This window comes from Triplophysa dalaica, chromosome 6 (genome assembly GCF_015846415.1).
Source record: "Triplophysa dalaica isolate WHDGS20190420 chromosome 6, ASM1584641v1, whole genome shotgun sequence".
In the NCBI taxonomy this organism is placed as follows: Eukaryota; Metazoa; Chordata; class Actinopteri; order Cypriniformes; family Nemacheilidae; genus Triplophysa; species Triplophysa dalaica.
This window is the reverse complement of record NC_079547.1, coordinates 7,496,431-7,514,837: the sequence shown is the minus strand read 5'-3', so window position 1 is coordinate 7,514,837 and position 18,407 is coordinate 7,496,431. Positions and strand designations below refer to the sequence as shown.

The 18,407-nt window shown below is 37.4% G+C and overlaps 2 protein-coding genes across 2 annotated transcripts in view; one reads left to right on the top strand and one right to left on the bottom strand.

Moving 5' to 3' along the window:
- The window catches only part of col18a1b (collagen type XVIII alpha 1 chain b), a 25,666-nt gene extending 18,235 nt beyond the window's left edge, over window positions 1–7,431 (top strand). The window contains 16 exon segments of the mRNA XM_056750134.1: window positions 367–420; window positions 522–599; window positions 692–748; window positions 838–871; window positions 1,204–1,257; window positions 1,484–1,518; window positions 1,616–1,726; window positions 1,819–1,945; window positions 2,105–2,160; window positions 4,382–4,510; window positions 4,753–4,785; window positions 4,938–5,273; window positions 5,429–5,626; window positions 5,714–5,829; window positions 6,143–6,294; window positions 6,297–7,431. Of these exon segments, the coding sequence (XP_056606112.1) occupies window positions 367–420; window positions 522–599; window positions 692–748; window positions 838–871; window positions 1,204–1,257; window positions 1,484–1,518; window positions 1,616–1,726; window positions 1,819–1,945; window positions 2,105–2,160; window positions 4,382–4,510; window positions 4,753–4,785; window positions 4,938–5,273; window positions 5,429–5,626; window positions 5,714–5,829; window positions 6,143–6,294; window positions 6,297–6,343 (1,617 nt within the window). The 3' untranslated portion in view covers window positions 6,344–7,431.
- On the bottom strand, window positions 6,893–18,407 carry slc19a1 (solute carrier family 19 member 1). Its single transcript, XM_056749829.1, has 6 exons — window positions 18,111–18,407; window positions 17,086–17,692; window positions 15,754–16,504; window positions 13,423–13,615; window positions 12,526–12,667; window positions 6,893–9,241 (listed from the first exon to the last, which is right to left on the bottom strand). Exons 2-6 carry the CDS (start codon window positions 17,353–17,355, stop codon window positions 9,050–9,052), a joined length of 1,548 nt encoding a protein of 515 aa, XP_056605807.1. The 5' UTR covers window positions 17,356–17,692; window positions 18,111–18,407; the 3' UTR covers window positions 6,893–9,049.

The following is an 18,407-nucleotide window of genomic DNA, read 5'->3' as shown; positions in this document are numbered from 1 at the left end:
CACACCGATAGATGAGAATTATTTCAAAAATCATATTTCTCATATATCATAAATATGTCCCTACATTATTATAAACCAATATGTAAGCAAGTTCGGTAAATATAACTGGACTATTTTAAAGATTCTTGGCTTACTTCCTGTTGGGCGGAGCTAGTGAATGTCACTTGTTCAGATTAATGAGAACAATATACTGTATGTACAAGTTATGTACATAAACATACATTTACCATATACATTGCAGGGTGGCTTCTGAGCCCCCCTCCCTTTGAAAAACAAATGACATTCCATGGAATCTTGGGATCTGAAGATGAAAGATTCTTGATTTTGCTGGTACTTCAGGCATAAGTCACATTTGTCACTCTTTAGGGACGAGCTGGGCCACCTGGACCAAAAGGTGAAATAGGAATTCCAGGTAGACCAGTGAGTATATCTAATAACTTCCTGAACCCTTCATTTATAGCTAATAGCATATTCAATAACTTATTGTTTTCTAAATTTGTATCTGTCCTTGATTAAATAAGGGTCGACCAGGCCTGAATGGTAAAAAAGGGGGGAAAGGCGATTCAGGCATCGGTGGAGGATATGGTTATGGTCAACCGGTAAGAAATGGCCTACTTAGTTTTTTTGTTCTTAGTTCCATTTTACAATACAGAATAATCAAAACAGAACATGTATCGCAAACTGATTTTAGGGACCCCCTGGGCCTCCCGGGCCTCCTGGACCTCCAGGTTCCGTGGGAAGATACAATGTGAGTGATGAGCTATGTTTGTTTTCAAATTTAAAAATAACGTTTTGTATTGGCTTAGCATATCAAAACAAAATGTTATCTACCTTCAGGGTTATGATGACAGCAGCTCAAGGATTACCTATGGTGAGTTTATACGCCTGTGTATTCTTCAACATAAATAAAGAAGATAAATTCAATTTCTAACATAAACAAGTATTTACATTCTCTCCCTCGAAACTATTCTACTCTGACTAGGAATAGCAAATCATGCTATTTAAAAAAGGAGGAGCCTTTAGATGTGTCAGTAGGAATTCTGTCAATACCTGCATCAATAAACCAGTACAAATTAACAACAGTAGATATGTTTGATAAGTCAAGTCTGATACTATTTCTAAGGAATCTGTATCCTGAGGAATATGTATGACGCTTTGAATAAAACATCTGCTAAATGAATAAATGTTATTACATTACTTCAGCTGTCAAAGGAGAAAAGGGTGAACGTGGAGCTTCTGGCATCCCTGGCTTGCCAGGTATGATTCTTAATTTACTGGTTAAAGTGATAGTCCCCCCCAAAATGTCATATTTTTTTCACCCTTATGTCATTTAAAACCTTTATATGTTTTTTTCTTTTGTGGAACACAAGATTACAATAATTAGAAATTTTGAAAGCGCTTCTCCTTCAAGCATCAAACTAGCTATCTTATAGGAACAGTTGAAGTGTAAACAGTATTTAAATGCCACTGTTGTCTGCCATAGGTCTCACTGCCACCTTTGACATTCATGCATTTAAGGTATGATGTCTCTAACCTAACATGAGCTTTCAGTGAATAAAGGCTCAAATTGAGCTGAAAATGTACTGCACATAATGTGTACTTTGCTATGATATAGAAGGAGTTGAAAGGGGAGGCGGGTCATAAAGGAGAGAAGGGAGAACCGGCGGGAGGTTTTCATGACCATTACGGTGGCGCTCAGGGTACACCTGGAAGACCTGGACCACCGGTGAGAGCACGGACATGAAAGGATGGACTTTTAGATTTAAAGTTTAGGATTTTGTCTTCTTATGGTGTGAATGGCGGTTATTTTTATTATAGGGACCAAGAGGAGAATCTATTCGTGGACCTCCTGGGCCCCCTGGGCCCCCTGGAACGGGTTATGATGGACGCCCAGGTAGTCCTGGACCGCCAGGTCCACCTGGGGCCCCAGGATCATCTTTGCCAGGTGCATACAGACCCTCATTAAGTAACTACACTAAACAGAACAAGCTATCGTGTCTTGACCTAATTCCTTCTCTTTTACATCTTTCCTGTTTTGTCCATAACAAATACATAAATGTTGTAAACATTGTAAAACATGCTATTGTAACACCTTGACCCTTAGGAATCCGTATTCCAGGGCCACCTGGGCCTCCCGGACCCCCTGGACTCTTATCTGGGGTGAGTTTTCACCAGGTGCAAGACTTAAGACTTATTATTTGAAACAGCTTCTGCTAAAGTTCTCAATCTTGGTTTCACAACCCGATAAATGTATACATTCTATAATGTAATGCATAATTCAGAAGTTTAGGGTCAGAGCGTGGATAGTAAAATATGGATCCAATTACTATACTGTAGTCAAACAAAACCTAAACTTCCTAGATATGGGCGTTGACATATTCCGTGCAGTAGTTAGCATGAGGTAAAGCTGAGGTATCAAGATCCCACCCACATTCCCAGATGACGAACAAATCGTGTTACCATTTCCCCATTTTCTAATATTTTATAATAAGTACTAAAACCAAACTTATTAGAAAAACACTTCAACATACAGAACATCATCATCATGATAAGAACTAAATAAAATGAAAGAAACCATCTTTGACACAAATGTATTTGAAGGATTATTGGATTTTTTTGTTTGGCGTAAATCATAGAGAGGGCGGGTTTATAACCTATACTGCTGCCAACCACCAGAGGGTGATCAAATACAATGCTCTTAAGGACGTGAGCGGCACACGCCAGGGTCACTTAACTGAAATATTCCTTATGATCTTAAAGAGCACGTTCCCCGCAATCTCATTTTTCAACCTTTAGTTGATGTGTAATGTTGCTGTTAAAGCATAAATATAACCTGCAAAATGATAAAGCTCAAAGTTAAATGCCAAGCGAGATATTGTCTTTAACACAATTCGCTTTTCAAGCACTACAGAGAATGGCTGGAATTGACTACAGACCTCTACTCCCCGGGTACATTTCGAGTGTTTTTAATAACCTCCGCCCAAAGGAATACGCCACAAAGGGGGCGTGGCCTTATTTAGAGAAGAGGAAGAGCACTGGAGTAGTGTCTGGTTATCAGTTTCTAGGACATCACAGTCCTACAGCTGGTAAAAAGAATTCAGCTACACACATTCTAAGATAACCAGCGGTCAAATTACAGCTTCCATGACTTTAACATCGGCTGTGAAAGCTGTTCTGTGTAATACACTGATAGTGTGTGTGTGTGTGTGTGTGTGTGTGTGTGAGTGTGAGTGTGTGTGTGTGCGCGCGCGCGAATACCTCTGTCTAAAAAACACTTCTATGAAACGTCGTCTGAAGTCCTGCTTGCAGTCTACTAGTCAATCTGCTTGTTTTATTATCCAGCTCGGGTTCAATATAAAAAAGTAAAACTAATGCTTCTGTTATTAATGTTAATTAATATAACCCGTCTGACGCCATTCGGTCTGGTGTCATTTCGCTCGCCATTGTAGGAATAAAATGCGATCTCTAACAAAGATTGACATTTGCACATGCACTAGCAGACCTCCGTTACACTTCGATCGATCAGCATGTTTTTAACTGATCAAGTGAAGTTGCCGCCACTGTTACTGGTAATTGTTCAAGGCCAAAGCTTATGAATTCATGTTCACTGAGAGGGGCACCGCCCAATCACAACAGCCTGAGAAGCGGAAGCCAATCACGATAGACCTGGTCAGCTTTACCAATCAGAGCGTTTCGGATGGAGGGACTTTATAAAGACCGGAAGTAATCCAGTTGTTTTGGGAGAAGTGGGACAGCGATGAACAATAGACTTGAAATATGTGAAAAATAAAGCTTAAGGTTTTTTTTATTTGGAAACATTAAAATCCATTGTCAAAGACCCCAAAAACATGATCGAAGCCTCTAAAACAGCCAAAGACTGTGTCCTTTAAAAACCTCTTTGATCTTAAGGCATATGCTACAATTTTTGATAAAGATATAATTGTGGCAACAAACAGAAAAAAAAAATTAACTGGAAGACTAAATAAGGTAAAAATATCAGCCAGTAAGAACCCGTCATAGATGTGAACACCTTTAATAATGTTTAAGTATCCCAAGGTGAAACCTTAAGAAGCTTGTTATATGCCAAAAAGACATTTTTCCAAATCTATGATGACTACTTTGAAGAAATTTTTTTTTAGTTACAACATAATTCCAGTTTTTACATCTGTAATAAGAATGATTTTCTGCATTTTAATTAGTAGTGTATGTATTGGCGCTGGACGAATAAAAAACAAACACATATTGTTATGAGATATTTTAATTTGCAAAAAACAAACGTTTTATTCCCAATATAATCTATTACGCATAAAAAATTATTCAAAGTGAATGCTTAAATGTTTTATAGATGGTAATTGTTAACCTCCTGTTATCGTTGCATCAGGTTTTGATTTTAAGGACCTTCGACGCGATGGCTCCTACAACTCGCCAGCATCGAGAAGGCACGCTGATCTATGTTAAAGACAACAGAGAACTTTATATGAGAGTAGATGACGGTGTCAGACAAGTCATGGTACTTATAAACATTTTTATTGTTGATACATTATTGCATATCTATTTCATTGACACTCACTGTTTTGTTACTATATACTTTGTTTTGCACTGAAGTTTATTAGTAACCAACTATCTCTGATGGCAATTTTGATAAATGCAACATATGCACTTTATTGTAACTTATGTTAAGGACTCATTTCCTTTAAACATATAACTTGTTTCTGGTCTTAAAACAAGCTTGTTTCTGATTTTTTGTTTTAGCTAGGAGAATACAAGCCTTTTCCGAGGGATCTGGTGAGTTTAATATAAAAGTGTCATTTTATAGTCATTTATCCTTGATTTCAATGATGGTGTGTACATGTGACAAATACTCATATGTATAAATGCAAACCAGTATTTAAAGCCAGCAATCTGATCATCATCTGGCATATTTGATCTGTTTCCAGGATAACCCTGCTGCTGTGCATTACACTTACGACTACCCCACATTGTCTCCCCAACAAGCCCCTCCTCCACCAGAAGCCCAGTACCCTGTGTTACCCGATCCCGGATTCCAGCCGCCACATGACACACGATACCAAGGACAGATAGAGCCAACTGATCCCAGACACTCCGATCCACGATACTTCCCATCAGCTGGTACTGTTTATCAAGGCTATCCTGATCCGAGACGCCACCCTCACAGCAGCCACCCGCAACCAGACAGCAGATATCACACTACACACCATCACAGGCCTGCTGTTCAAGAGCTTCCATCCCACACGCACACAGCAGGCCCGGCGGTCAGTATTTATTTATAACTGTGTGTGCTTACCCACTTTAATAGCATCCTGATATTTGTTTCACTGGTTTTGAGGAGCATGGGATGTTTTCTGACAAGAGTATTAATTTACAAGTGACGTTTCTTTGCCATCATGTTTTCTGTTTGTCCCCCCAGCTCCACTTGATCGCTCTTAACTCACCTCAAACGGGTGACATGCTGGGTATTAAAGGTGTAGACCACCAGTGTTTCTTACAGGCCCAAGCCATTGGGCTCAAAGGAACTTTTAGGGCTTTCCTGTCTTCACGGTTACAGGATCTGCATTCTATTGTTCGAAAGGATGACAGGGATCAGCTTCATGTAGTAAATCTTAAAGTAAGTGTTACTTTGTCAACACTCAACCATACAAAAAACATGTTGACAGTATATAGTCTTTTAACACAGTGTATATGCTCACCACAGGATGAAGCATTATTCAGTGATTGGGAGTCTATTTTTAGTGACTCGGAGGGCAGAATTACTGATGACACGCGTATCTATTCATTTGACGGTCGAGATGTTCTCAATGATGATGCCTGGTAAGTCGGAGTGAGGAAGTGAAATATAAAAAAATTACTTTAAAAAGATATTTCACCCAAATATGTAAAATATTTGATTATCTCACCCTCATATCATTCAAGAAACACAAAAACTATTTTGAAGAACACTGTCAACCAAACAATATTGGACCCCATTGAATTCCATCTATGGACATATGTTCAAAGCACAGGCTTTGAACAACATGAGGTTGAATAAATGATGACAGATTCTTTTGTTTTTGGCTATCTGGTTAAAAATACCTCAACAAAACTTTGACTGATGAGATTTTATTTTCTATGACCATTTTAATAGGCCTGAGAAGATGGTATGGCATGGATCAACTACTCGCGGTCAAAGGCAGACGGACAGTTACTGTGAGACGTGGAGAACCAGTAGTTCTGCCGTCACCGGCATGGCTTCCTCTCTCCAAGATGGTTACCTGCTTCAGCAGTCACCGCGCAGCTGCGCAGCTCTTTTATCATGCTGTGCATTGAAAACACCTACATTGCTTAGTGAACAAGAACTGCCAAATCAAACCAAACAATGTGATTTGTGACGATACACAGTTGGTTAGTAAAATCACCATACCCAATTGGAAAAGTATTTTTGTCTTACAGCCCAAAATGAAGAGCCATTTTAAGTTTTAAACCCCATTTTTTTTTCAAATTGTGCCTTACTACATTTACGCAATAAAAAGACAAAAGATCCAAAAACACATATATATATATATTTCTACCAGCTTCACGCATCTAAGATTTTGGAAAATTTGCTACATGTAGAATTAAGAAGTTTGGCTAAATGTGGAGTCCAACCACTGACTTGGCTCAAGAACATTGCTTTTCTTAAACCACTACATTGATTTTGCAGCATTGTGGGTTGATTTTGTTCGTTTTTTAAATATTTTCACTCACGTTGGTTGTTGTATGTTTCTATAGGCGCTGTACATTTAATTGTTTTTTATTTAAACTTAAGCAATTATATACATGCAGTATATTTTGTGTGATCCTTTCACCAGAAGCCTTAACAAACACATTTGAGAGACGAAAACAGACAACAAAACACTTATACTTGATCGTTTATTAAGAAAATCAAACCGCACTTAATTCGGGGTGTAAATCACTGTATTGAGTTTTCTAAAAACATATATACAGAACATGTTTACTCATAACATGGCAGTTTTAAGCCAACCCAAAACAATTATATGTTCACCATATTGTTGTCATTTTTAAAACAGAACTGTGGTGCTTTAAAGTGGATGTTTACAAGTACCTTTACAATTAATTGCCAAAGAAATCAACTTACACATCGTTTGTAACTAATTATTTCAGAGGTACATTTTTATTATCATTTCTTCATGTATTAGTATTGATTTTTTTAAACATATATACAGTATGCAGCATTCTTTACATTTGTATACTTGACAACTTTTTTTACATTTTATATTTATTTGAACTATAATACAATTAACAATGGCAATTTAACAAACATTCCATGGGTTTAGTTCATTTGTTTAGGTGACCCCATTGAATCTTAAATCTGGGAACTATTTACATGTCAATGTATTTTCAATGATACGATATTAAACATGATCTCTAAACCTATTAGTTGTTTCACTTCTGGAAACTCTATCTTCTGGTGATTACTCATGTGGCAGATCAGATCAAACCGACAGTAAACAAAAACATATGCAGTGTTTTACTCCAAACAATTCCTATTTCTCTTTACCTGTTGAAAACCTAAAAATACCTAAAAATACTGTTTGGATAAATGTTTCTCTAAGGAGATAAATGCCACTCATTACTTCTTCACAGTATACACAGCATATGTTTACAGCAAAGAGTTCTATGACAACCAAAAACTATATAAAATTACACCCATTACTCATTAGATAGAAAGTTTTACTAGCATCCTACATTAACACATGTGCATATTTCATCATATGCAGGGTGGTCATAAATCATTTATCAGAGTACTACCAAATCAGAGAATATTGTTTAGTGCATACTACAAAATGTTCATTGACTATAACTGTACTATGACTTAAGACAAGGCACTGCAGGTCCACATATGAGTCTTACAATAAAATCAAAATTTCAATCATACATACAAACGAGAACATGAAGTGCATAACCATAAAAACACACCAAACTCACAGGCACGCTTATAAGGCAATCTAAATCAATGATGGACTACTGGTCCTTGTTTGATACATTCTATTTATCGTAACTGGTAATGTTAGTACTATCAACAATGTTCAAGAAATCTATTCCACCCATTCAATAAAAATAACCATTGAAATTAAGTGTTTTAATAATATAATTCTTGCAAAGCCAAAATGAAAACGTCTGGAGTATCAATACTTAAAGTAGTGTTTATGAATAAAAATGCAACATTATGTGAGCAGCATAAGTAATACAGTAAAGTAATACATTGTTTTTGGTTCATCCAAGGCACTAACCATTTTAAGGCCTATAACATTAGAACACTTACGGCAGGTTACACTTACACCAGATTCAAGAGGCGCAATGTCCGAAAAACCCCCCACTAAGGCATTTTCACGACTGGCATTCGGAATCGACAGCTTTATTGATTATAAAAACACGCTCACGTCCGGAGTAGATACGTTGTTAATCTTAAATTCACTTAGGAATGTAAGAATAAAACAATGTTATTATGATTCTCAAGAGAGAACAAGCACACATTCCATGTATTGCAGTACCTCTAATATACGGTCTCTGTAGCACAGAGAAAAAACGGAAAGTGGTAATTTATTGCAATACAAAATCAAGTGTACTTCATGGTCTTGTATGTTTACCCTATATAATACTGTAATTGTTTTATTATTCTAGTTTATTAATATATTTATGGCTTAATTCAAAGCAGAACTATCCTTTGAATCCTCAAATGCTGGTGATTCAAAACAGAAATACTGTTTTGTCTTGACACAAACATGAATTTGACTTAATATCTATATTCCGCGACAAAATGACAGACAACTAAACTTTAAACATCTCTAGCAGATCAGAACTCACTCTAAGATTTTCCACTGTACATACCTTCCTACTGGCTAGCTGTATCGATGTCAATAGATTTACTTTGCGTAAAAACGTGATATTCCTATAACACTAAGATGAACTTAACAATAAAACCAAGACTAACGTTTTGTTTTTCCAAAATGTAAAAGTTGGATGAACTCCACCTGTGGAGTTCTTTAAAACCTCAAGCCTTTATGCTGGTTCCATTATGTTCCTCGCAAGCAGGTGATGCGATAGGACTTTGTTCTGCAGTTAGAGCCACTTCTGTGTGTCTCTCCTCTGCTCTCGCACTGCTGTAATGACGCATGATGATCCAGGCACTACAGCTCAGATAAATCACAGTCAGCAAGGTAAAGTAAAAGAAATAAATCAAAAACTGCAAAAGAAAGAGAAGAACATAAGTCAGTGTTTTGACATCATGTTCAATGTAAAATGTCAAAACAATACCCTTTTATTTTAGACAATATTTTATATTTCTGTAAAGCTGCTTTCTAAGAATGCACCTTGTGTAAAGCTCTTTACAATTCAATTTTCAATTCACAACCCTTCAGTGAATAAGCGGATCTTACACAAGATCCCTCTCCTGCTGCCGAATGATCATTCAAAGTCCCTCATTCCTCAGTTTATTGCAGCTGAAGATGTATCTTTGTATATTTTAATTACAAACAATCTTCTCTCTCCCTTTTCCTACAGTAACTATATCGAAAAACTGATAAAGGGTCATATGCCATTGGTAAAACTTACATTATTGTATTATATATATATGGTGTACTACAGTGTGTTTACGCAGTAAAAAGCACTTCACATTCTGTATATTACTGTTGCTCCATCCATATCGCACCATATGACCCCTTTAATTTAACAGGCACCAGGGTTTTTTGGAAAACATGCTGGATTTTGACATCAAGATTTAAAAAGTTTGTGGCTTGAAAGTGCTTAAAGATAGAGATCTTCTGTAAACTAGAAAATATTGGGCATGACAGAAAGTTTATGTGGGGTGTAAATATACTCATTTGGATATTATGACGTCATTAGGGGCGGCCATCTTGAATTTCATAATATTCAAGAAATAGTAGATATTGAATTGATTTTTTTTACTTATTTACATGTTGTTGTTCATTCAAAATGATCAGGAAAAGAGGAAACCAACAATAAAACTATTAGTAACTATAGTAAATTATTACTATATTACTGTGCCATAGTAAAATGCATGTGCCTATTTTTTGATCAGTTGACCAGCTATCTGCCCAATCAGCTGCCTCTACCTCTAGCAACAGCTCTCCTATGGACACTACGACCACGTTCACCCCTGCCACCCCCATCTCCCCCATCTTTGTTAGGCAAAGGGTTAAAATGATCGCTGGTTTGTTTTCGTGAACATTCGCGCCTTGCACGGCGGCACCATTGCGCTGCACAGATGTCGGAGACGAGGGGTCATTAGACGACCGATCGTGATTTCCAAAAGGCAAATATTCCTCTGCAGAGTCAGAATCATCGATTCAATAACATTCGCAACACATCCTCACGGTACAATGTTTTATTAGCCATTTTGGCGATTTTCTCTCACAAATCTCACAATTTACTCTGACGCTCTGAGCTGAATTGCTTCCGCTTCAATGACACAATAGCTTACTTGCTCTGCTATTTGCTCAAACACTTTGAATGGGAACATGACGTCATTTCGGTTTAGAATCGAAATAATACATGTCAGCCAACTAGTGGTATGGGATACAAATGAGACATTACACTATATTAGGATCTACAGCCTATTTCATTAAGTATAACTATTAAGTCATATTATAAAAGCATGAGTTAACAACGGCAAGATCATGGGTTCGATGCTAAGGGATTGGACAAATTTAGAAACAAAATGTATAGGATAATCCAATGTAAGTCGCTTTGAATAAAAGCGTCTGCCAAATGCATAAATGTAAACGTTGACCTAACAAGTGCATGTGCACAGCTGCGCGCAATGTTTGTATGCTAAACCCACCTCCGGGGATAGTGGGGGTCTTGAGTCCCTGGCACTGTTATTTTGGGGGTCGCTGGCTGAAAAGTAAGGGAACCCCTGATGTAAACCACTGATGTATTTACAGTGAGGGGTAACAAGGAAAGCCTTCACACAGCAACCTGTAGACTCTGTGCTGACTGATTATGATTCACTCATGTGGATGGACACGACAGGAGTACAGTACTGTGCTATAGCTTTAGCCTATATCTGACAAACTACCAACACAGCTGTGAAATAATAAACTTATCGTGTGCATGTGAAATATGTGTGAGTGGGCTCATTATATACATAAGACTGACGGATCTGTTTTTATGCAGTTTTACTGGAGGAACTAGGGCTGTCAAGATTATGAAATGTCACTGACAATTGAATGCCTAATAAGTCATTGCGATTATGACGATTAATTGTCTGTTTTAGAGCTTTGACATTTAATTTAAAAATTAATTAGAATACATTTTTGATTCAGCTTTGAAACGACCATATTGTTCCCGGAAATTGGGTCATCATATATTTACATTTGAATCTTTAAGCTGTCAATAATATAACCGCCAAATACTTATAATTTAAGTAAATTAATCAGGGGCTGTATTGAAGTCATAGTAAAGTTTTTTTTTTTCTCACAAGACTTCAGTAAAAATGTACTTCTATGTAAATACAATTTTGGTAGACTGTTTTTCGCATTGAAATTAGTTTAAATAATATAAAATTGTACTCCAGGTTATTTTATGGTATATACTTTAGTATTTTTGTCGTAGTACAGTTTACAAGTATTATCATTCTTTAGTTACAATAAATACACTAAAATATGCAGGCACTCCAGTTCCCTCTAATGTCTTCTATAGAGACATGCAATTATTGTGATGATCTGAAACCACTGCAATGAGGTCAAACAATCGCGATGAGACGATTATTAAATTATCGTGACAGCCCTAGGAGGAACACAGAGTTGTCTGCATACTTTGTCGAAAAACAATGAAAGATGGTTCTTCCACAAGAAATCCAAAGTACAGAGTTGGAAATATATTTATAGTTCTCTGATATATTATGTTTGTGGGCTAAAGGGCAAATGGATGTTATATAGTGAATGCTTGGCATGGAGGATTTAGCAGTGTGAGCTCGTCTGGATAATAAAAAGTAATACTAATAAAAGTATGTAGTGCCATTATAGATGTATGATCTGCTTTGCACTCCTCGCTCAACTTATTCTATTACAGCTGCTAGAGCATATATTTTATAAAACTGCTTTCGGATATCAATGCCAAACAGTATGTGATGTTTATTACAGTCACTGAACAAAAATACTTGGGCTCTTAATGGTAGCACAAAATGTTTTATGACAGTTCAGACGCAATAAGTCACGAAAATGAACTTTAGTACTAATGTGCTGTGTGACAGTGGGTGTCTTTGCGAGTGCACGCTCATGTCAGAACACCTACACAAAATAAACACTTTTTTTATTGGCAAGGCATATCTGCGTAATTTTTCATATCGGCCGATGCGATATTTAATTTATAACCAATAATATCTGAGTGCCGATTAATATCCTGCATCCCTACTTTAAGACGTCAATCACTTTGTTTTCCTTAATGACGTTGTAAATCACTTTGGATTAAAGCATCTGCTAAATGTCTAAATGTAATTGTACACACCTGAGAGTGAACATTTAAAGCCAATCCTCTCTTATCTGCTACAATGATGGTGATGATCGTCTTCAGGACTGTCCCAAGGAAAGTGTTAACTCCAAACACTAGTGCACACAATTCTTTATTGAGAGAGGACGCAATCTGGAAACTGAGAGGGGAAAAAAACACAAATGATAAACTGCATATTAGAACAAAACACGTGAACACTCTATAGGCAGTTTGTGTAAAATATGTGTAGGCATAATGTGTAAATCTACAATTTTCTTTTTAAAAGACCAATATGTCTATACACCAAAGAGTTAACTCATTTTCAAGCTTGTATCTAATAAGGCAGAGCTTAAGAGATTATCAGAGGTTAACACCTTGCCATGTGTTCTGTGCTCATGATGTGATTCTCTCTCACTATGTGGCAAACTACAACAAAATTCTTGTTCTATCTAAAGTCGGCTACATGTTTTCACAGGTGCAACAGTGAACATTTTCCAAACTCCATCTTTTATAACAGTCGTTTCAATAGAGAGTGGGTGCTAGTAATAAGCAACAACCTTTTAAGCCGAATATTTTACCACAAAAAATATTTAAAAAAAAATAATATAGGGCTGTTAAATGATTAATCGCGATAAAGTTTGTGTTCGCCTAATGTCTGTGCACTGTGCATTTTAATTTGGTATTTAAGAAAATACATTTTACAAAATATATTGATATATAGTAAATATTTCTTAAATATATACATGTATGTGTGCGCGTATGTGTTTGTAAATACAAAATAAATATGCACAGTGCACAGACATATTATGTAAACACACACTTTCATTCTGGATGCGACTTATCACAATTAATCGTTGAAAAGGTTTTAAACATCAGGGAAGATCTTAATAAAGTAGAAAGTCACACATTACTCACATCGCGATTGGAACCAAGAACTGGTAGAAGCCTCTAAACAGAGCGTATGCCACATAGCAAACCCAGATATTGTCAGTGGTGCCCATAAGCAGCAGTAGACCAGCCTGAGCACCAGTGATCAATCCAATCACCAGCTCAGACCAAAGGTTCCAGCGAATTTTTACATAACCCGCTGCAAAGGATGTCATCGCACCTATGAAACACACAAAAAATGATTTAGCTTTTATGACCAACAGGGTGTCTACACCAGACGCGACGGACACACGGCTTGTTCTAATGCGATTGACACGTCGCGCCTCATCTAGTGTGGACAAAATGTACAATTTTAATGGGTTCTAAGCCGTTCTATGGTGTAATGCCTTTTATCCGGTGTAGACATGTTGTTAGTCGTGAAATAATGATACAGTGCTTGGCATGATAAGCAATAGGTTTGTTCGCAGTCTGAGGTTTAAGTTTGTAAAGATGCCAAATTATAGATTCAGGTGGAGAAACGCTTTTCAGTAAATCCAAATATGAAAAAGCCTTAAAGGGACAGTTCACCCAAAAAGTTCTTCATCATCCTTGTGTCCTTTCAAACCTTTATGACTTTCTTTCTTTTATTCAGAACGCAAAAGTTTTGAACAAAGATGTGTTAGATACATAGACGTGCGTGTTTTCATCTCAAGCGCTCTCCCTGCCTTTCGCTGTTGTTCTTTTTAGGCACCACCGTCTCGGTTGCCGATTGGTTCAAGAAGCTGTCAATCATGGTTCAAATAAAGTCAAATAAATTGGCATTTACAAATGGCCCTTGAGAAGTTTATACTAAGCCTATTTAAATTTTATTGTAATAATCAGAAACAATTCCTTAAATTATAATTGAACACAAAGTAAAAAATTATGTGGCCTCAAAAGACTTCCATACACAGCCACTAGTTGGCGAATCTATTCATAAAGCGTTTTTCCAAATTAATCCGCAGGTTTTGCAAACGATTCATGTTGCGGTTTTAGTTTATTTAAATGTAGGCTTTCAGTAGAGACTTCAACGTGTTTATATTACAGTGACCAGATCGGCCATTTGTATAGTTGCCATTCGAATAGTTTCAAGCCATCGAATCACGGAATGGCCTGTATATAGATAATGTTTTAATGTTAAATCATATCATATAGACGTCTCAACTTCCAGACTCTGGATTTTCTGTATATGTTTCAAAACGCTGTTCAGTACATTCCCCACTTAATTAAAAATGACATGACACCACGCACATTTATGAGTACCAAAACAGCCGTGTTTGGCTTCTATTAGTCTGTTTGGACACGGGAAACAAACATAATTCCCAAAATGATGTTCTTCTGAATGAAGCGGTCGCTCTGCATTTATAACAAGCGTGTGCATGACGTAGAGAGCGTAGAAAGGATCCTGTTGGCCAGCTGTATGACTACAACTAAATAAAATCGAATTTATGCAATTTACGCAGGTGATCACAGCGAGGTAATAATACGGAAATCCATATCACATCCCTGATGAACTTTTATGAGTTGTTTGTTAAGTGTTTGGTAAATGGACGGTAGGCCTACACGTGCGTATGTACAAGATCGGGGTGGCACCACCTCCGCCTCATTTTGAGCCAGGAAAAACCCTGTAACAATATTAAAATCTCACTGTATGATAATACCTTTGTATTAAGTCCAGTACGGTATTTATTGCAATATTTCAAAAGACAAATGATGACTTTGAAACATGCCATAAGCATCCTCTTCTCTTTATCCTCTCATCATAACTGCTGCTTAGAGGAATGAGTTCTAGTTTAAGATGGGTCAAATGACCTAAAAATCCCTTTTATAAAATAAATAATTGCATCAGATAGACCTTGCCAAAGGTAACATCTATTATTTTGTCTAACATTCTCTATGTTAGGCCTGAAAGACCTATCCTATCCTAATTCATACGGTCATGTGACCATGGTAATATGCAGACAGTTTTGCTATTGCTATATCCCTAGTTCAAAAAAAAGTTGGTTATCAAACAACAATAAATATAATACAATATCTTCTTTTGTGTTTCACAGAAGAAAGTTAGACACATTTTGAAGGCGATTTTTTTGTTGAACTTTCCCTTTAAAATCAAACAGCAAAGGTATTTATGTGTTTGTTGTGTGTGTCATTCATGTTTCATATTAAAGCTCAATGGTCTGGGAAAATGAAGTTTGCTTTTTCTTGCCAATTTCGTATGATAGGAATTTTCTCTTGCCGGTTAACTTCATGCAAGAACACTTTCTGCTAAACAAACAATTATCTATGTTAATGATTTAAAAATTAATGATTACATATGTTATATATAGTCTGAACTCTTACCTATTAATGTAGAGGCGGCTTCAACAGCTCCATTATAGACATGCTTGTTCTCTGTGGCAGGATAAACTTTATTCCACAGGATGTGCACATAAAACAGAACTAAATAGTAACCAGTGGAGTTGAACACCCACCACAAACTCCAGAGCCTTAAATTAGGTACTTTCACCACATGCTTTAATTCTTTCACCATCCCAACAAATACCGAAGTCTTCCAGGACACAACGTTATCCTTCTCGCAAGGTTTCATCTCGGCCAATTCCGACTGAGCCGCATCCTTCCGCTCCGCCTCCATGCGTGTTTTATTAAAAAACATGCTACGCTTTGGCCACGGCAGGCAAAAGGACGTCAGCAGTCCCACAGTTACAAACCCCAGAGATACTGTGCTGAGTGTCATGTATGACAAACCACCCACTGACACAAACAACTGACCCAGCACAGAGCTGGTGAAGACCCCCATGAGCACAGAGGTGCGCGAGTAGCTGGCCACACGTTGGTAAACGGTCGCTGGCACCAGAGAGAAGATGTATGAAGAGTAGGCCACACGGGCGGCCATAGTGATGCCGTAAAAGAACTCCATCAACTGCATTTCCAGCAATGATGTGCCCAGAATCAGCAAGAGCCAGATGGAAACATGACTCAAGCTCTGAAGGATCAGCACAGGTTTGTAGCGCAGGTAATCGGTCAGCAGAAACACCGGCACAAGCACTGCCATATAGGAATAGGAGAGCACAGGGTTGATTTCATTGGTAACCTGTAAAGAAAACAGAGAATGAGCATTACTCATGTGGGGTAATGCATAACCGTGACATGCAGTTTATTGCCAAAGCCTGCTTGTGTGCTATCATACACATGCTTGCATAATGACATTTTAATTTGAAAACTTACACATTTATGAAACTTATCATTTGTAACCAAAATTTTTCAAAACATATTTTGTGTTCTGCAGCAGAAAGCAAGTAAATACAGGTTTGAAATGAGGGTTACAGATTTTCTTGTGAACTATCCCTTACATCCCTCGCCGGTATGATGTGAAACCGGAACAAGCTCTCCTCTGAGCAGATCTAACCCGTTTTGGAAAAATTGTCACCTTTGACCATATTTCCATAGCTTGCCAGACCCCAGCAGCTGCATCTCAGTATGACGACCAAATAACAAAGCCAAATATGTGACTTGTGTAAAAGATAACCCGGAACGCTTGTCACAAGTACGTGCACAAGGAAATAACAAAAATGACATGTTTCCCAGAAATAAATTCTTACTAATAAAATCAGGTTGAATGACATCATCACAATTTTAATTGATTTCAGTCAAGAAGGTAAAAAAGGACCACACCTGTGCTCTGGTGAAGTTCTTCTCTGGACTGAGCAGGTACGGCGTGATAAAAGGCTCCCCGGGCTTTAGCTGAACCATGAAACCATAGAAACAAAGATAAACGACAGACCACATCCAGGTCCCGGACTTCAGCTTTTGGGCTTCCGGGTCCTCCTTGGTTTCAAGAAAGACCGGGTCTGGGGCAACATCTTCAACAACTTGTCTGTTTCTCTCGGTCCCCGGCTCCTCACCATCCTGGGTGTTTTCACTGCCTGTACTTACTTCCACCATATTTTATGTTTGACTCTATTGGTCCTGCAAACTTTGTACAAGCTAAACTATCTCATAAAAAATACCAAATGAACTTTGACCCTGAAGCCTAACAACTGACGGCTTGATAGCATAAGGCAGACAACCCAATGACTGCACTAACCAGTATATTCGAAGCCATGGACAGTGTTAACCATTACTATGGGTTGAGAGGTCCGTTTTATTAAAATAACAAAGTCGTTAAACAAGCTGACATCTTTAAAATGTAAACAAATGTCTACATTCACCTCTGTACACTGTGATCCAAGTACTGTCAATGATTAAAATGTACTACCTAATTGCCCTTCACGTTGTGAATCTGTAAAATAAGCACACACAAAAAAATCGAATTGTTAGTTGATTCATATTGTTATGCTTATCAATTGTTACCTAAACATATGGTGGGCATGCAACTCAGTGCGAATACAGCATCATATACAAAGAAAAGCAGGTTTGAAATAATATGCATTCCAAAGTTACGTGACAACAAACAGGTTTTCTTTCTCCTTTATTTTGTAATCATATAACAAATATGTAAACCAACCGATAGCATGAACAGAAATGTTTAACGACCACGTGGTTTTTAATCGTATACATTTATGTGTAATTTGACAAACGAGTTTAAACTCAGAAGTCGTGAGTAGATCACATGACAAAAGTCCATTCTTTACAGAGAACAAGATGAAAAAAGTCCACGCATGCAACTTTTTCATTGTGTTGTCTTGTGTTCAAATTACCTGTAGATTTCCTGTCATCAAATGTAGCTTCTCTTTGACGGCGCGCGGCACTTTTTGTCTTGTCTGACGTGGAGCATTGAGCTAATAACCCCCACTTCGCTAAATGTTTGATTATTGTTTCATTTAACGCGTTTGTCAAAATAAAGTTTTTAAAATGCAATAGAGGGAATGCATTGACTCCGCACTAGAAGTTAACCTATTTATATGGGACGAAAACAAAGACCCAGGAGTGAGTGCAATAAATTCAGTCTCCAAAACAGGTCGCTCGTGAACAATTCGTTCATTTTGAACGAATCT

Bases quoted from the DNA above. Each gene is read 5' to 3' on its own strand.
- slc19a1 (XM_056749829.1), bottom strand. From the start codon at position 17,355: ATGGTGGAAGTAAGTACAGGCAGTGAAAACACCCAGGATGGTGAGGAG. The intron at 13,616-15,753 runs GTAAGAGTTCAG...TGTGTTTCATAG, and splicing joins AGCCGCCTCTACATTAATAG to GTGCGATGACATCCTTTGCA. The intron at 12,668-13,422 runs GTGAGTAATGTG...TTCCCCTCTCAG, and splicing joins TTCTTGGTTCCAATCGCGAT to TTTCCAGATTGCGTCCTCTC.